General features: G+C 45.6%; 1 protein-coding gene across 6 annotated transcripts in view; it reads right to left on the bottom strand.

The window, feature by feature from the left end:
- Positions 1–3,654: 3,654 nt before the first annotated feature.
- The window catches only part of LOC111846215 (cadherin-18-like), a 114,892-nt gene continuing 98,593 nt past the window's right edge, over positions 3,655–19,953 (bottom strand). For all 6 annotated transcript variants that reach the window (XM_023816223.2, XM_023816219.2, XM_023816221.2 and 3 more), the window contains 8 exons: positions 18,362–18,529; positions 16,734–16,921; positions 15,246–15,499; positions 14,394–14,530; positions 12,963–13,084; positions 11,234–11,348; positions 7,322–7,579; positions 3,655–4,924 (listed from right to left, as the gene is read on the bottom strand). In XM_023816223.2, coding sequence (XP_023671991.2) covers positions 4,422–4,924; positions 7,322–7,579; positions 11,234–11,348; positions 12,963–13,084; positions 14,394–14,530; positions 15,246–15,499; positions 16,734–16,921; positions 18,362–18,529 — 1,745 coding nt within the window. In that variant the 3' untranslated portion in view covers positions 3,655–4,421. The remainder of the gene's footprint in view (positions 4,925–7,321; positions 7,580–11,233; positions 11,349–12,962; positions 13,085–14,393; positions 14,531–15,245; positions 15,500–16,733; positions 16,922–18,361; positions 18,530–19,953) is intronic.

Below are 19,953 nucleotides of genomic sequence, written 5' to 3'. Positions count from 1 at the left end.
AACACAGAGTACATGTTACACGTGTGTGTGCGTATTATACACACGTACATGCACACGTGGGGACTTTGACAGCCCCACAAGTGCCAGACTGGTAGCACAAACACCTACAGTATAGCAATGTGCCCCCTGCCTCCCCAGTCTGCCTCCGCATCCTCTTTAAAGCAATTACTCATTTAATATCTCCTGATTATAACACATATGGTGTCAATAATTAACAAGGGAGTGATGAGAGCCTTTTGGTCAAACAAACACGCTGCTTTTATTAAGGATTAATGATGCGGCTCTCAGTGCAGGTCTCCTCCATCCTGAGATGACGGTGTCTCTGCTTCTCCTCCAGCTTCCACGTATCTTCTCTAACCTCACTATGATCCACCTACCTCTGCTTGTTTGCCTTACGTGGGAAGTGAATCAAGGGGGTGCCACAGGGAATAAAACACCACCCCCCCCCCCCCACACCCCCCTAGAAATTGTGTAATCCCCCCAGAAATCTTGTAATGGTGGTTAGATGGTTAGTAAGATTCCTGTTAGCTCAGCATTCAGTCCTTCAGTCCTGCACCTTTCCAAACCTGGATGGCCGGTAGCATGGCACAGCCTCTCTCACAGACCCAGCGCCGTGTTCACAGAAAGGACAGGCGCGGGGGAGATGGCTTCCAGTGATCATGGCCCAGATATAGCTACTCATCTGATAAAAGTTACCAAGCCTGTTTCCAGTCCCTTAATGGAGCAGACGAGCCGAAGGAGAGGAAAGATACTATTCAATTAACACTCTGCTTTTATGTACGTGTGTGTGATCAGAAATTTCATTTAATGCTGAGACGAAGCTACCACTCACTTACTGCCTCATTCACACGCATTACACAAAGAAACTAATTAACATGTGAGCAACACCTAATTCAGGTTCAGAAGTAAAAGCAAAAGCTGTGCGTGTAAAGGAGTCGATCTCGGCGTCCTGTGTCTGTATGTTCGTCTTCTTGCTGTGATGCAGTCGTAGATGTGAGGGTGGTGCAGCGTGCTTCAGAGACACATGGGAAATGGGGGGGGGGGGGTGTCATCGGTGCTGTAATCACGTCCCGTTTGCATGGGCACAAAGTCACTGCTGTGGCTTTCTCATGGTTTCAGTGGGTTGGTGTTTGATGTGTGAACGTGTGCCCCGTGACGGACTGGCATCCCATCAAGGAGGTCCCCTGTTCTGTTCTTTGAAGGAATTGGACATTGTTTTTCACCACAGGACTCGGGTTTCCAAGACAGTCCGCATTTCTGCTTCCTCCGAGCTCCCAACATGACTGAACCAAACAACCAAGAGCACAGAATGCCAGTTGGGAAGTAGGAGGGAGCAAAAATGTGTACAAAAATGTGTAAGATGGTGACAGGGACCCGTAAACACGTCATTATCTTAAATGGCATCTTCGCTGTTCCCGGCGTTCACTCCTTAACATCAGGAGGGATACGGAGTGAATTAACTGCCTGATCCCGGCTCAGAAGCATCAGCGCAGGATGAACTCATCGTGAGGCTCAGGATATCATCGGATAAATCCCACAGAAGATAAAGCAACCAAGTGAGGAAACGGTGTGGAAGTGTGACAGACACAATGCAGCGTGTCCGGAAAATCTGCATGAAGTTGTTTTCCAGCATCAAAATGAAATATACTGTTATACAACATTAGGCATTTTTAATGACTGCATATAAATGTCGAGAGGAACAGGCTGCCAGGTCTCAGTCCTCCCAGGCTGAGAGCGGGTCCTGCCAGTTATCAGGATGCCAGGTCTCAGTCCTCCCAGGCTGAGAGCGGGTCCTGCCGGTTATCAGGCTGCCAGGTCTCAGTCCTCCCAGGCTGAGAGCGGGTCCTGCCGGTTATCAGGCTGCCAGGTCTCAGTCCTCCCAGGCTGAGAGCGGGTCCTGCCGGTTATCAGGCTGCCAGGTCTCAGTCCTCCCAGGCTGAGAGCGGGTCCTGCCGGTTATCAGGCTGCCAGGTCTCAGTCCTCCCAGGCTGAGAGCGGGTCCTGCCGGTTATCAGGATGCCAGGTCTCAGTCCTCCCAGGCTGAGAGCGGGTCCTGCCGGTTATCAGGATGCCAGATCTCAGTCCTCCCAGGCTGAGAGCGGGTCCTGCTGGTTAAGCAGGTTTTATGTTTTACACTCTCCAGGCTGCATTAAAAAGAGTCAGAACCAGAAAGGCAACTGGGCCAATTTCGGGGGGGGTGAGGGTGCTGCAACTGGAAAGAAGGCACAGTGATGAAAGGTACCAGGTGAACCCCCCAGACCTCCGCCCCCACATTGGCTCTGGGGGGGGGGGGGGAATCCTGATGGAGAGATTTCAGCACTGGTGGTTGGGTGTACCTTCTGTACCTTGTCTCTTCAGAGGGTACCGCTGGTTTGTCTTTGTGTCGAACGAGCGGTTGCAAGCGGAGACCCGATTGAGGCACATTACCTGCACTGTGAGGGAGCGTCAGTTACGGCGCTACGGCCGTGTGGCGTGTTTCCCTGAGGGTGATCCGGCTCGCAGGATCCTCACTGCTGAGGACCCCAGCGGGTGGACCAGGCCAAGGGGACGCCCACATAACACCTGGCTGCGACAGATGGAAGGCCATTTCCGGAGGGTGGGACTGGACCGTGTGTCAGCCTGGGGGGGGTCGCCGGCCGGCATCCCGAGGAGTTTCGCTGTGTGGTGGGTTTGGCAACGCGCTGCATCAGCTCATGCTCCCCAACTTGACCTGACATGAACCTGTGGTTGGGCATGTGTGGGAGGGGGGTTGGGGACTCAGCTAAGATACACACCTCTTTTAGTGGCTCCTCTTTTTAAATGTTTGAAGGACAATTATTTTGTAGAAAAAGTGTCACTGGGAGTTACAATGAGTGCAACTGATGCAATTAAATGTTAAAATTTAAAATATTTGAGTTAAAAGCTATAAATCATCTTGCCTCAAAACTCTAGAGCTCAAAACTCAAAACTCTAAAACTCTGGAGGGTGAGATCCTAGGAGGCTACATGTTCTCCTGATGTTAGGCAGGTTTCTGAGGACATGCAATCAGGATAAATGGCATCTTTAAATTACCTATAGTGCATGATTGTTTGTGTGTGTGTGTGTGTGGGGAGATGGGTCAGATATACATTATATTGTGGGGACCTGTTATTTTGACATTATTATTTTTTCGATCCCCATAAGGGGAAATTGAACTTTTTAAAAATCTGTGACTGAGACTAAAAATGCCAAAAGACTTGTATTTTATTTGGATATTTATGGTTACGGTTGGGTAGGGGTTAAGGTTGTCATTGCTGGGATTAGGCCTTTTGCCCATAGAAATGAATGGATGGTCCCCATAAAGTTATGAGCACAGCGCTGTGTGTGTGTGTGTGTGTGTGTGTGTGTGTGTGTGTGTGTGTGTCTGCCCTGAGATGGACTGGCATTCCATCCACGGGGTACTTCTCCCCTGTCTTATCACTCCCATGTGACCCTGAGCAAGATAAGAGGCTAGAAGATGAATGGATGGATGGATGGATACAGTACATACTCAAAGTCAACATATACGCCATTTCAACCTTGTTCTGTAATATTATAATGATATCAAATAAGAAAACAGCTTATTGCATATTTAAAATATATATATTTTAAAAATGAATGACAGCCCCAAAGTGATTCAGATCGTTACAGAAAAGGTAAAATTAATTCTTTGGTACTTTATTTACAGTCGCTGGGTTTCACTGAAGCTGACGTCGTGAACTGCAACTGAGACGTTTCACAGCTGATTTACGGGGATATAAAAAAGAATAAAAGCCACCCACGCAAAAGAAGCCAATTATCGCCCACGGAATACAGTTATCCAATTAAAAGCTATGAGCTCTCAGTTATAGTAATACAAATGATTAGGGGAAAACGTGGCCTTAAATTGGGTTAGTGAATAACTTACTATAGTATATAAAACAAACAAAAAAAAGAAAGTTGAGAGTTGCCCGAGGCATCCAAGCAGAACACAAACAGAAACTCGGACTTGTTGATGTTGTCTGTGCTAAATTAAACGGAGGTAATTACCCCGTGAAACAAAGCAGGTTTGTTTTTCACTTTCAACATTAAAACCTGCACATGGTGTTTTTGCTCCTGGGTTATATAACCTTGTTAACCTGTCATTTAACAGTAACTAAAAATGGGAGGGGGGGGGCATTAAAATTCACATCACATATGTACACTTATCTGGAATTATGGACTTTATTCAGCAATAAAAAATATACACAAAGGAAAAAAAAATTTCCCGTTATCTGTATAGAAGGTTTTTTTTTCTTCCAAAATTATTTTTTTTCCACTTGTAGAACCCAGTGAAAAAGGGCAGTCAGCTTTACCGCGGTAAATACCGCGGCACGGCAGCAAAGCTTTCACCTTTATTTTTGAGTAAAGCGAGTGGGACGCTGCTATCTGTACAGGCTGACCGGCTAGGTCGTCTCGTCCGGCTCCGGTTCGCCTAACAGCTCAGCCAGCTTGTGAAACTCCGGTCCCAGGTCGTCCAGGTAGCTGTAGTCCTGCTCTGAGGAGGCGCCGGCCAGGTCCAGCGAGCTGACCGTGCCCGTGGGCGAGCCGCGGCCCTCATAAGCGTACGTCTGCAGTGAGTCGTAGGGCGGCACGCTGGTGTCCACGTCCGCCTCGGCCAGCCGCTGCTCCAGGTAGGTGTGGACGTCCTCCTCATCCAGGAGGGGCGAGGGGCTCCCCCGCTTGTGCTTCTCCCGCTTCTCCTCCGGCACGATGTCCCGGCGGAGGCGCAGCTCCTCGGCACCAGCAGGGTTGCGCAGTGCGGCGATGTCGAAGGCCTCCGTGTCTTCCTCGCCGCCGCCCTCGTCGTCGTACGTCACCACGTTCTCACGCACGTCCTCCTCGGAGATGATGAGCGGCTCTTTCTTGCCCTTCTTACTGCGGAGCGTGATGAAGAGGACCACGATCGCTATGGAGAGGAGCATCATATGCGGCATGTCAGTACAATCATGTTAGGCCATTACATCACGATCATGATCACATCCACGAGAGTGCCGTTACCTCCATGACTTCACATTAGCAGTGTTAGCTCACAATCACAATGGCACCATATAATAGCATATTTGCTCACAATCGTCACAGTGCTATTAGCTTACAATCACGATAGCACCATATGACAGCGCCATTAACTCACAATCACGATAGCATCAGTAACTCACAATCACGACAGCGCCAATAGCTCACAATCAAGACAGTGCCATTAGCTCACAATCACAATAGCGCCATTACCTTACAATCACGATAGCTCCATTAGCCCACAATGACAACACTTCCATTAACTAACAATCGCGATAGCACCATTAACTTATAATCACAATAATGGCATCAGCTTGCAATCACAATAGTGTTTTAGCTCACAACTGCGACAGCACCTTTAGTTGACAATTGCCATAGAGCCGTTACATTGCAATTTCAATAATGCCATTAGCTCATGATCACAATAGTAGCATTAGCTCAGAGTTTACACTGCTAGAGAGGATGGGAACTATCAGCAGCACCCATGGCTTCCTGCCCTCCTGGATAATTGGGAAGATGTACAAATAAACTCCTATTCTGTCCCTCCCCAGCCTCATCAAGACCCCATGTCCGTTTTGATTCCCCACATTTTCCTTCAGGCTGAAGATGAAACAGCCATCTCTTGCTTTTTCTTGTACTCCTAATACATCCCCGGCTCCATCACCCATCCCCTGTGACACCCGGCTCTGTTTGTTGGTTCCTGACCACATCACGTCTTTTGGCATCAAACAGCTCAATATTACTCTGTGACATCTGTCAGATAAAAATTGTAACTTTTTTTTGTGGGCTCATCCATCTCCTTTGAGTTTTCTCTCTCTCTCAGTAAAATAGCCCTGATAAAAAAAGAGCCTCAGAGCAATTTATTCAATAGGATCTGTCATTGTTTAAAGCATTACACAAGCCCGGCCTTTTATTTAGGAAGCGGTCAATGTTCTCCTTCCTGCAGAACATGCTGAAGTGTTTTTTTTCTCCCCCCAGCCTTTGAGAAAACGCAGTGAAGCACGGCATTGCGAGTCGGGTATGACCGCTGCACACTGAGTGCTGAAACCACCCTCAGCAGAAAGCACTTCGAACCCCAATGGGCTGAGATAGAACCCCCTCCCCCCCCCCGCATTACAAAGCGCCGCTGGCTTCCCCGGTCCCGCGCTGAGATTCACAGGCTTGAAATTACTTTACTCTTTGTGAGGAAGGCACGGGGGGGGGGGATGTCTCCATCTTCATGTGCAGAGTGTTGCTTTCTGAACGGAACATTTGATTCTGAATAACTGAATAACCCAATTCTTAGAAATACAACTGCACTGTTGGAGGAGGGAGGGGCTTGTCTATTTGTACACTGGGGGGGGGGCGGGGGGGTGTCACCTTCCACTCCAGTCCATAAATGCTCACATCTGCCCACCCCCGCAATGTCTCTCTTCTTTTGGTAGCAAAGCAGACTGGCAGAGACTTGGGCAGACAGAAAGATGTACAGCCCCCCCCCCCCCCCAGAGATTTTCACCCCAGATTGTCAGGCTTTTTGTTCATTAACTGGGATTCTGCAGACTCCCTACAGATGAAAGATCTGCCACAGTAACATGCAGAGTGAGGGGGGGGGTCTTATTTATGCAATGATGCCGGTGATTTCATCCTGCCAAAGCAAGCGTGACCTGCAGTTAAAAGGTGTGGCAGGTGTTTTGTGTGTACTGTCATACATCCCTCAGAGCTGAGCTATATTTAACCGTTAGAGTCCCTTATCGGCATGACTGGGAGATGAGAAACGGTTTGGACTGACAAATCGTGGGAGATTTTGCGTCTCCTGCACTTTGAGCCCCGGAAACACGTCTGCTGTCTGTAGGCGTTTATCTTCATCTTGTTTCATTCAAATTCCTTCCGGATCCTTCCAAGCTGAAAGCTGTCTCTCCACCCAGCGACGTTGCCATGAAAAGAGGAGGGAAACTGTGATGTATCACCTTCACACACTGATGATCTCATTGACACTCTCCAGAAACTGTCTGCTGTGCCTCTCCTCTGTGCTGTATAAGTTTGATTGTCTTCTGGCAACGATGTTGTTCTGTTCGACACTTAATTCTGGAATGCTGCATTAGCTCCTAATTCCTCCTACAGCTCTGCAGGCATTTAAAGGGCCGCTGCCCAATTTCTACTCGAATTTGTTTTTATCAAACGATCGTTTTATGTTGCACGCTGCGTTCTCTTGCTTTTGCCTCACAATGAGTCTCTATGCCGCCTGTTAGCCTTTGACCTTTATCCCTCCATAGTATCTGTGTGAAAAGATGGGAGGTGATCGAGTACTCACCCAGCAAGATGGCGACGCAGAGCAGGATAGCAATGACGGCCCCTGTGCTGAGCCCCGCCGCGGACAGGAAGGCGGGGGCTTGGCAGACGCGCCCCTTTCCAGCGCCACCGCGGTCACACGCGCAGACCCGCAGTGTCAGCGTACTGGTGCTGCTCAGCTCCGGCACGCCGCCGTCCCAGATCACGATGGGTAACAGGTAGGACTCTTGGGCGGCCTTGCTGTAGCCGCGACGTCTGGCCACGATATTGGCGCTGTTGTCTGCCGGCCCAAAGAGACGTGCTGTCGGTAATCATCCTCTCCGGACCGCCATTACCGGCCCTGTCGCCCAGCTCCTTTGTCTCCTCAGGACACATCCTCAGACCGTTATCTCTCATAACGGAGTTCTCTCCCACAGACTGCCCTCTCAAAACACTATAGTGTTTCAATAAACGCGACTTTCGAAATCTCAGATCTAGAACAAATTTTGGCATCCCTTCAGAATCAGAAAGATCTTTACTGGCTAAGCGTGTTAAACACACCAGGAATTTGTCTTGCTGGATGTGCCCCGTTATATCATACAATATGCAAGATAACTCAGGACAATTTACAAGTATGTACACATAAAACTTCACACATACTTTCAACAACAGATGGTCTACCTAGAGTTGAAAGCAGCAAGGGATGGAATATAGACGGAATTCACACACAGAAAGATATATAGATGAATGAATAAACTAACAAACAATTGTATGAACACGAATATTGGTAAACAGCAGTGGCACTATGTCACAACTCTCCTCAATGGCAAATGATGTACCTGTTCACAAACCGTCTGGACCTGGATCATTCATAGAACCGGAGGCCTTGCCCAATTTGGCATTCATAAAAAGCTCTGAACCTCTGGCACTTTGGGATCTCCCCTTCAGCATGCCCGGACAGCTCACGACTATCAACAACTCGACAATTCGCAGCACGTCCGCACGTCTACGTCTCTACAAGCACCCTTAACAATGCTGTGTTCTAGCTTCAAACAAATAAACATATTCGACACACAGATAGGATTTAGCTCCTATTAGGTTGCATAGAAATTGTTGACCCCCTACCACAGACTTCACAGACGCTTGCGTGGTAACAGAATGGCTTAACCAGATACAGAGGGTTTCTCGCGACCAGATGTGGATTCCCGCTCGTCGCTAATGCTTTCGCGCAAACAGGAGGCCCGGAGGAGGCGAGGAGGCTCTGGCATTCATTACGCTCAGCCTCGGCTTAACCTCGACGGGAAACCAAGTCACAGTTTATTCCATTACTATGCGATAAACAAGTCTCTCTGGAGAGCATGAGCAAATATCAAAAATGTGTCACCATGTCGCAGACAAGAAGGGGGAAAAAAGGTTTATTTCCGTAACTGATATTTAAGCACTTTAACTCTCACACGTGCTTTAGTGAGTATGCAAACAGGCGACACCAGACGTGATATTTACTCGGCTGATACACATTCCAAGCGACACTTATATGGTGAATTAATGCCGCAGCCTATTTCCTGAAAGAAACAACATCTAATACCTCCCTCATACCATAGGAAGAATTACTGAATATTGGCCTATTTAGACATCATCCCACTTTAGAAATGAACAAAGACTAGCAAAGACGGGTTTCATAGATGATTATACTCAACACTTGCCGGAATATTCAGTTGAAGATGTTTAAATGAGTACATAAAAACTTGCTTCCTAATTGCACGTTCTACGATGTGTGAAGTCATATTGCATAAATCCAATATGATGTGGTTCCAAAAGTTTGAATTGAGACCTACTGACAAGGATCCTGACATTAGTTGATGCTCACATGTGTGGATCTGTCTGTGCCTTCAAAGTATTGCCATAAATGGTCAAATTTTGAATCATGGCCTGCTGACGAGGATACTGATCTTAGTTAATGTGCGGGGGTGGACTTACCATAAGGCAAGAGTTTGTAGCTGCCTGGGCCCCCAGAAAACTAGGGTCCTCATGAAGGCAGAATTTCCACAAGCTACATTTAAGGATACAACATACTGTGATAATTTAAATGATAGCAACATGTCTGATATTTGCATTTTTTGTTTGTGACAATTTTCAGGATAGACAAAGTTGCCCCCCATCCCGGCCGTAATGGACTATTCTACTTTGAGACTTCACTCTACCCAGCTTTCGTACAACATTAATGTCTACCGGTTGTTTCACTGCCAAGCGAACTGACACGAAGTAGCCTAAGAAGAAGAAAGATACAAGACTTAAATTACGTATCCCTTGTCTTTGATCCTATCCCTCTAGAGTTGTAGACAAATTGTGAACAGACGTGGCGAGAGCACAATTAAACGAACATATGCAAAATTCAAGACTAACCTTAGCACAGGAGGCAATGCTTAACCTTTTTAAATGTGGCCTATCTATCCACCGGCACCATACCCCCCTCCTTCCCATCGGTAAATTTTACTGACCGCACTCCCACCCCCATCCTGACCGGTAAATTTTGCCACTGGCACCCGCCGCTTCGATTAGGATATTATTGATGTTCCATCATTTTGAATTCCCTCTTGTTGCTCTTTTGGCTCCAAAAAATAGCTCAAATGGCCAGCTTTTTTTTTTGGGGGGGGATACCCATGTCAGCCTATAGGCCCCCCACAGAAGTTAGTCTGTCCCTGTTAGTGTGGACATGTCTGTGTCTTCAGAGAACCAGAACTAAGTTCTACTGATGAGAATATTGATGTCAGTGAATGGCAACCTACCTCTGCCTTCAGAGTATTGTCATAAAATGTCGAAGGTTTGAATCTAAGCCTACTGATGTTAGTTACTGTCTGTGCCACGAGATTATTGTCAGAAATCTGTCGTACCACTGCACTGCAGGAGGGCAGTCATGAAAATAGCTATACTAATGGGGAAAATGCATTAAGAGGAAGGAACTAAAAGCCAGTCTCTGGACAGTGTGACCCGAGTGACCACAATCGCAATCTCCTCAAATGACCTTCCCGTGTTACACAAGAGAGGCACCTGGGATGGAAGGAGACAGAAAGGTAATCGCTGGAGTAACCCTGTTTGACGGCAAACAGCCAAATGTGTGTGCACGTGTTGCTGCAGTACTACCCATAATCCCACGCAAACACCCCCGAAGCTTGGAGATTTAAAGGCTCGCTGGGGTTGAGTATCATCACGGAGACCTTTGAAATAAATCAGACAGTGTGTGTGTGTGTTTTATTTTGTGAAATTACAATGCTACACCTATCAGATGTCAACTATAACTTAATGGAAGACCCTCACGTAGTTTACAAATCCGCAGAAAGCATGAAGTAACCTGGTAAGTATACACTGAAGCTCAAACATCAAAATACAATGTTAAATGTAATGTTTCCAAGCTCAGGCCTTGGGCACCCCAAGACAGTCCAGATTTTTGATCCCTCCCAGCTCCCAGCCAATCAAGAAATACAGAATATCTGGTACAGGGGTGTTGGGAGCAAAAATCTGGGCTCTCTGGGGATCCCTGAAGACTGGGTTGAGAAAGACTGGTAGAATGTATAAAATGCATAAATATAATGGAACCTGGGTTCAACAGTCTTTGTGATTTTTTTAATCATTGTTTACTGTAGTCAGCGTAAGCTGAGGATTCACAGCACAATAGCATTACAGAAACATATAGATCTCCACAGAACTCAAATGACACTTATGATATACAACAGTTCCAGTATTGTCAGGGGAGTAGTGCTGTCACTTTTTCGTGTTTTAATTCCCAAAATAATAATGCATGATTTTCTGTGCTAAGCAGAGAGTCTGTTACAATATTTAGTAAGTCTACATTATGAGGTAAGAGACCTAAAGCTGGCACGCTTTAATATGAGCATAATAATGGCGATCAAAAAAGCATCACATGGCGATAAATGATGTCACGCCATTCATGCGGTACCTTCGTTGTCTTTGAGCGTGAAGTTGGGGTTGGTCGGGAGATCGCTTGGCAGTGAGAAGGAGAACCGCCCGTTGGCGAAGTTGTCGTCGTCAGATGCGCGCACGGTCATGATCACCTTTCAGGGCAGAGAAACATTTCATGGGAGTCTGAGAGTGAATTGCTGGACTAATTGCTGACACGGATGCTGGGGAAGGCGGGCCGGAAGCTGTCAGCAATGGGGGGGGGGGCGGGTCAGCATCGTATCTATTGCTGATCATTCATGGTATCTTAGCCGCATAAATCAGCATCACATCTACTGCTGATCATTCATGGTATCTTAGCCGCATAAATCAGCATCACGTCTACTGCTGATCATTCATGGTATCTTAGCCGCATAAATCAGCATCACGTCTACTGCTGATCATTCATGGTATCTTAGCCGCATAAATCAGCATCATGTCTACTGCTGATCATTCATGGTGTCTTAGCCAAAAATCAGCATCACGTCTACTGCTGATCATTCATGGTATCTTAGCCGCATAAATCAGCATCACGTCTACTGCTGATCATTCATGGTATCTTAGCCGCATAAATCAGCATCACGTCTACTGCTGATCATTCATGGTGTCTTAGCCGCATAAATCAGCATCACGTCTACTGCTGATCATTCATGGTGTCTTAGCCGCATAAATCAGCATCACGTCTACTGCTGATCATTAATGGTATCTTAGCTGGATGAATCAGCATCACGTCTACGGCTGATCATTCGTGGTATCTTAGCCGCATAAATCAGCATCACGTCTACTGCTGATCATTAATAGTATCTTAGCTGGATGAATCAGCATCACGTCTACTGCTGATCATTAATGGTATCTTAGCTGGATGAATCAGCACTGTGTCTATGGCTGATCATTCTTGGTATTTGAGCTGCATAAGCAACTCAGCTGCCAATGGTAACAGATGTGCTCAGGCCAAACCAAAAAAAAAATTAATCAATTAGCCCGGTGGGGGTGGGGGGCTTTCCCACGGCTTTGAGGGCCTCTAGGAACCCACAGCCGCTCTTACGGTCGGCCAAGCACTGCATCTGGCCCCGAGCACTCAAGCTAAACTCTGAAAAAGAATAATGCCTTGCAGAATTGAGTCTGTTTTAAATTTACTGCAGTGCACCCTGTGCACAGAACTGTACAGCAGAACATGGAGGTTTATTTATTTTTTATAAAGGCTGTAGATGGCATATTTGTTAGTGGTTCAGCAGGCTCTGGATGTTACCCTGAATTTTTCCCCCCTGAATCACCTCAGTAAAACACCAAGACACGTAAAACGTGACAGAACCTCACTTTTGCGGTTGGCTGTGAGGTCCCGCTCAATGTGGGCCAGCGATATAAAAAAAACCCCGTGAGGCTCCCTCCCTGCTTCCTTCAGGAGGTGCAGACCTTTGCCGTTCAGCCCTTGTTAAGTGACTGTGTTGCGATTTCACGCCCATGTTCATTTAAAGCAAAAGGCAGAGAGAGAAACGCCGAGGCGTCACGCTCGCAGACCCCGTCTGGATGTGCCGTGATTAACATCTCTGACCTTCCCGCTCCTTCCCCTAAACGCAGCCCTATCAGCTATCGGCTACGCTGCTCTACTCTGAATTATTTATAGGCCTGAAAGGACAGGAGAGTGGTAGCAGCGGCAAGAAAATCCTTAACCTCAGTGAAGTGTGCGTGTATGTGTGTGTGACGCGAATGGGGGGAGTGGGCGGGGTCACCTGGCCGGGCCGGGAACTCTCACAGACGATGACATCATCGTCTACGGCGACCCGGGGAGGGTTGTCATTGACGTCCAGGACCTGCACCGTGACAGGGATGTGACTGATGAGGCTTGGATTGTCTAAAAAGTGAATAAAGAAAAAACTTAGCAAAGTTGCTATCAGCATGACATGGCACTAGATCACACAATCCCTCCTAGCCCATCTTGCTTAAGCAGCAGTGTCGTAGCCTTGTGGCATCCCCCCAAATGGCCACTCATGATTTTACCGCATCTTATCCTACCCCTAATCCCCCCTGCCCCCCCGGGTCTTGGGCCAAGCCGTAAGATTTGTTGTTTATTAGATATCGTTCTCGTGAAAATTGTACAAAACCATGTCGTAAGGTTTAAGTGAACTTTAATAATCTTTGGCCAACTGCCATATTTTTTAATGAAGCATAACATAACATTTAAGAATGAGTGAAACACATCATATTCTTATCAAAGGTCAAGCTATGTTATGAAGAAAACACATTAAAGGTCAGTGATATACAGGTTTACATCATTTTAATTAGAAAGACTAATTTATTCAAGCAGTAAAACATAAGTATACTTCAGTGTCATTACACTGTATATATCAAGACAAAAACTCTTTTTTTGGTTTTGCCAAACAGAAAGAGACTTTAATGAACACTGCAATCAAGGTGATCTAATTTCATGAGTAAGGTAAATCACATATTGGATTTTTCAGAATAAATGCCAGATAACATCCATCTGATCATCTGAGTAATTTCCATAAAAGAATGTATCCAGAAATAAAAGATTCATAGAGAGCGTTACAATACATTCGCATTGCTGCCCCTGAGTATTCTGGGTAATCCGGTGGCTTTCTGCGGTTTTCATATATATATAATTTTAAACGTCAGGCATTCTGTACAAAAATATTTCTCAGGTCTCCACCTGTTATGTAGATCACATTCATCTCAGCTCCTTCTCCTGCCTGACACAAAGATCTCCTAGTGCATCTCTTCATGGTTGGCTGAGGACTCAATTTGGATGACTGGCCACCATCTGCAGCTCAGACTTTCTACGATTAGGGACACCCCCCCCCCCCCCCCCCCCCACCTCCCCCACTCAGAAGACTTAAGCCTAAAACCTCAATCTCTGTCAGCACATGCAGCAGAATCCATAACCTGACCCCGCAGATGCAGAGGATTGGTTCCTATCCCACAATGTTATCCTTCTAGCTCTGGGTCTACAGTTGGATCATCCTAGATTGAATTACCCAACCTTAACCTCCTTGTCGTTGGGCCTATAAGCCTGTACCTTCAGGCTGTGAAAAACCCAACCCCACCAATGCTTTGCTTGTTGTCCATGACCTTCTAAATTATTCCCGTCATCCCATCTGGGTCCCGAGGAACACGGGGGTCTGGAATCTCTATCTGGTACCTACCAGCCTCCACGGCTGTAACTGTGATGTTATGCCAGGCGGTTTCCTCTCTGTCGAGGATCTGTGTGGTCATGATTACTCCAGTCACAGCATCGATGCTGAAGCAGGCGTCCTTGTTCAAGCCGCTGTCAATGAAATACCTACATGCCAGGAAAAGAAAGATGAGTACAAGTGGAGAGAGATACCTTTGGGAAAAACAATCTCTGTCAAATTAAGGGTCAAAGTTAAAGGATTTTTATTTGTGGGTTACCCAAGTACAATGAAATTAAGCAGCTGCCTCTATAATGACATAAATAATATAAATACCACGTTATGCTCTGTTATACAAGTGTAGGACATTACATAGCTATACTATACTACAGTATATAGATAATTAAGCTGCACTGCACTGCATTATACTACACTACACTATACTATGCTATGCTATGTTGTACTAGATTATACTAAAAATGCTATTCTACATTATGCCATAATTTATTATGCCATACAAGCACAGGACATTAAATAGTATAAAGCTATTAAAGCTCTGCTGTAATATCCAGATATCAATACTATACTATACTATACTATGTTATTCTATGCTATACTATTCAAACTGAGGACATAGGAATATATATCTGTGGGAAATCACTGAGAAATATTTCCTCAAAGCTCTATATATACTCCACTATTGTGAATATATATAAATATATGTGTGTCCTGTATACCAGACGTTACTATAGGACAGAGAAGCTGGTCTCTACACAGACGGCCTCCATCTAAAAGGATTTTCTATTTCTTACCTTCCAGTCCGTGTAGCTTCTAGAGTCAGAATAACCTCCTGAGATCTATGTCCTTAATGTCGCCCCCACCCACCTGATGGGGCTGTTGGTGCTGTCTGGGTCCCTCGCCGTCACTGTGCCCACCTCCGTCCCAACGGGGGCATTCTCGTACACGTCCAGGATGTAATAGTCCATGGAGAATACAGGGGGCTCGTCCACGTCGCCGACGATGATCTTCAGGGTGGTGGTGTCCGCGAACGGCCCCAGGTGCGAGAAGCGTGGGTCCAGGTGCGTGTTGGAACCCTCGATGTGCAACGTGAAGGCCCTCTTCTTCTCGTAGTTCAGGGGCTATGGGTCAGATGAACGGAGGATTCAGAAGCAGCAGAGCCACAAGTATGGCGCAAGTCTGTTTATGCCAAGGGCCGTACGGATTACACACAGTCTAAATAGATATACATTTATACAGGAAGACATTAAGAAGGTGCACTTGGCCTGATGTTAACATGACAGTTTTATGGTCGTAATTTCCTTACACTGGAGTAAAAGCATCACCCGACAAATGACAGTGCTGCTGACTCATCACAGCGACGTCAGAAACATCAAGTACAGGAAACCACACCATGGCGAAACTTAATGCATTTTGGTGAAAATGCATTTTTTTTTTACTAGGCCACTGCATTTTAAAGACTAGCCTGCGTAATTTTTTTTCTCAATAAAAATATTTTGCCATGGACACAGATGAGCCTTGCCACAGACACGGTCATCCATGTACAGACGGGCTGATGACCCCCTGCTCATATGGAGTGGCGAGCTAACGCAGTTTAATGGAGAGGTGAGGGCTGCAGACTCACGGGGCCAAATCTGTACCAAGAAGATCCAGCAGATGGCTTGTCCGGCTGAGGAACCGGTCAAGAGGCGATTTGCATTTGCATTGCAGCCTCAGAGGATCCACAGTCTTGGACATGATTTACACATGTAAATGTCAGCGTGTTAAATCTATCCCTTTGTATCTCAAGGACCTTATAAAGCTGTGCTGTCTCTAAAAGTAATAATGAGTATTTCTCAGCCAAAAAAAAAAAGATACGCATTTATACATGAATGTATTGTTGTCATATGTCACTTAACGAAAGGCGTACATTCTGAGAAATACATTGTTACGCGATTTTGTCGTTGAGCCAACATTATAAAGCGTACTTTCACAATCGTAGATGGCATACCCTACCGCACACCTACTGTAGGCTATATGCTATAGCCTAAGTAATTTTAAAAAGTATGGTATAGTAAATACAAAAAGTAGCAACATAGCTGTTTATTATCATTATCAAGTATTATATTCTGTGTTTTGTTTACATCACCATTACCAGAAACACGAGTAATGTGTTGCGCTACAACGTTATGACGTCCATAGGCGATACGAACTTTTCATCTCCATTTCAGTATAATCTTATGGGACCACCGTCAAATATGTGCTCCGTCGTTCACTAAAATGTCGTTATGCGGCACATGACTGTTGAAGAAGATGAATATATGGTACGGTTAGCAAAGAATGGTGCGTAGACGCTGCTGCCTTGCTTCCAGAAACCTTTTTCAGGGAAATGATCCCCTCGCGGCTGTCCTTGTCGGTGGAGATGGAGAACACGGCCGCTCCCTCCGCGTTGGTGATGCTGTACTTGATCTCCGCGTTGGCGCCGAGGTCATCGTCGTCGGCTTTGATCCGGCCCACTGCCTTCCCAACCTGGGCCGACTCCGGCACATACAGCTGATAGTTCTCTGAAACAAGCAGGGGGCGGGCGAGCGCTTAAGGGAGAGTGCCGGAACCACACCTACCGGCAAGCAGTGACGGTTCCCACAATAAACTCTGTAATGAACGAATAATGAGTCGTACCACTAACAGTCAAGCTGGTTTACTCTAAACCATGATGAAAGCTGACCTTATCTCAGAACTACACGTGTAAAACAAAGAAATTAAGCCATTTTATATTAGCTATATTTCAATGACAGCCCAAAGTCAAAACCTTTCCTATACTTGTCGAGTAAAACTGTCAAATGACAGTCAAAGCTGAATAATTAGTGCAATCTGAGATGAGCTTGTGTGTGCCCTTTCCCTATTAGTATGCATGAAACTGACAACATCCACTTAAAATGTATAAATGCACTAATTACTGCTTTTACAACTGTGAAGGCTTCAAGAGAAACAGATCCACATTTAAATTACTGCATCGCATCTATGCTTCCCTTCTTTACAATGGTGCCTTGAATATCCACACCAACAGTAATGACAGTCTGACCTCCCCGTAGAGCCATTAATTGAAGGATAGACATTTTTAAACATCTTACACATAGAAACATTAAATGATAACATATACAAATTGAACAAAGTGTTATTTACATTTGTCATTATAACACATAGTTACAACAATTTGTGTACTGTGCACACAAATTTTAATTTGCACTATGTTCACTTGGTTGCACTATGTGTACTGTCTTTATACATTATCTGTCTTGCACTAAATGTTTGTTCATCTGTGCGCTACGCACCTTGTTGCACGATATTTTCCCCCAGGGATCAATAAAGTTTACCTAGTTTACATGAACTGCATGAATGAACTGCAGTTTTAAAGCTTTTAGAGAGAATTTTTGACAGGCAGAAAATATAATAAACAAAATCAAGAACTAAAACAGCTTTCCCCATGAATTCTAGCTGGGCTGCGTCTGTACTTAAAAAATGCTGAGAGGCTTTTAATTTATAATGAAAAATGCATGTACAGTACAGGCAGCTGGGAACTTACAGTATGTAAAACCAAATGACGTAAATCCAGATCTACACAATGAAAATCTGAGAAAGATAGAGTCCTCGGAAGTGGAAAAAACAACAACATATGTGTGTAGGTAAATATAATTTTATCTTTTCACTTATTTAATATATAAATAATTTAAATTTTATTATATATATGTTCTTTGGCACGTATTGCTGTTTTTTTTATGTGCTGAGGGTTTCTGCTAAAAGGTGTCTTGAGTTGAATGAGAAGGTAAATTCGACTAAGGTAAAAACCGACTTCCGTAAGGGTTTGTGGAACAGATTATATTAGCGAGTTGCTTGTATTTCTCTTTAAAATAGCCATGTGTGCAATTTTCCCAATAATGATCTGCCTGTAGTTAAAATGAGGTCCAGTGAGAAGCAGGACGTGGGAGGGTGTGGAAGAGGCGTACTCTGGGGGAAGCTGGGCGGGTTGTCGTTGACGTCCGTTAGCGTGATGTTGACGGTGGTTGACCCCGACAGACCTCCCACCTGACCCGCCATGTCTTTGGCCTGGATGATGATGAAGTACTGCTCCCTCGCCTCGCGGTCCATGTTCGCCAGGGCGGTTCTGATGACCCCTACGGCCCACAGAAGGCAGAAACATCAGCACTACTCTGCGATCTGAGGCACTTACCCAGAAACCCCCCACAAATAGCATTTCTTGAACAAAAAATTACAACATAGGGATGGAATGGCTGGTTCTTGTGTGGGACACCTCTACAAATGGGTATAATAATAAATGTTACATAAAAAAATAAATCTGCAGCTGGTAGTATGATATTCCATCATCTGGGATGCCAGCTGCCCAACTCATACCCTCTGGCACCCCTGGCCTCTGCAGAGCCCCAGCAGTCATCATCACCCACAACAGCTTCTTTCCTCGAGCTGCCTGGTCGCTGGATACCTAGTGACCTGCATCTGTTCCCCCATTGCATTGTACTGCACACTGTTGTCAGTATTCCACTTCTGTGTTTTATCAACATTTATTTCACTATACTGTGGTCTATTTGCACCTGTTTAACCCCATTGCATCCTGTTTACGTACTTATTTATTGTTCACTCAGGCTAATATTGCACTTGACTTGTCTTGTACTGTCTTGTCTTTTGTGACACTGCTGTTTGTCCTGTAATACACTGCCATCTGTCCTGTATTGCATTGCTGTCTGTCCTGTATTGCACTGCTGTTTGTGCTGTATTGCACTGCTGTTTGTGCTGTATTGCACTGCTGACTGTCCTGTATTGCTTTTCTCTTTGTCCTGTATTGCACTGCTGACTGTCCTGTATTGCATTTCTCTTTGTCCTGTATTGCACTGCTGTCTATGCTGTATTGCACTGCTGTTTGTGCTGTATTGCACTGCTGACTGCCCTGTATTGCACTGCTGACTGTCCTGTATTGCACTGCTGTCTGTGCTGTATAGCACTGCTGTCTGTGCTGTATTGCACTGCTGACTGTCCTGTATTGCACTGCTGTCTGTCCTGTATTGCACTGCTGACTGTCCTGTATTGCACTGCTGACTGTCCTGTATTGCACTGCTGTCTGTCCTGTATAGCACTGCTGTTTGTCCTATTGTCCCCCCTATGCACCTGTCCCCTTCCCTGCAAATTTCACACATGTGACTATAAAACGTGAGACTATGGGGATGTGCCCATGTGCCAGGGACACAAAGAGGAGCACATTTAGAGGGAAAAGGAGCTGGTCACAGGATGTACTGAGATTCACTTTGGAAGTATGATTTATTGGTATAATGAAGTGGTTCAGTGGAGTTCCTCTTTAAGAACACAGACGGAGCTGGTGGACTGTAGATGGACGCTGGAGGCTGACTTGCTGAGATACTCAGCTGGGTGAAATGGTAAATAGGTCTGATGGTAACTGACAACTAACTAACAAACAGACAAGACAGAGAAAACATTCAGCTAGATGAAGAAGAAGTGAATCTTTCAGAAGTTTTGCTTTTTCTCTATCCCAGCATCTTGCATCATGAAATGAGACTTGAGAATCCTC

This window comes from Paramormyrops kingsleyae, chromosome 4, assembly GCF_048594095.1.
Source record: "Paramormyrops kingsleyae isolate MSU_618 chromosome 4, PKINGS_0.4, whole genome shotgun sequence".
Classification (NCBI taxonomy): domain Eukaryota; kingdom Metazoa; phylum Chordata; class Actinopteri; order Osteoglossiformes; family Mormyridae; genus Paramormyrops; species Paramormyrops kingsleyae.
The sequence above is the reverse complement of the archived record's forward strand: the minus strand, read 5'-3'. Positions and strand labels throughout refer to the sequence as shown.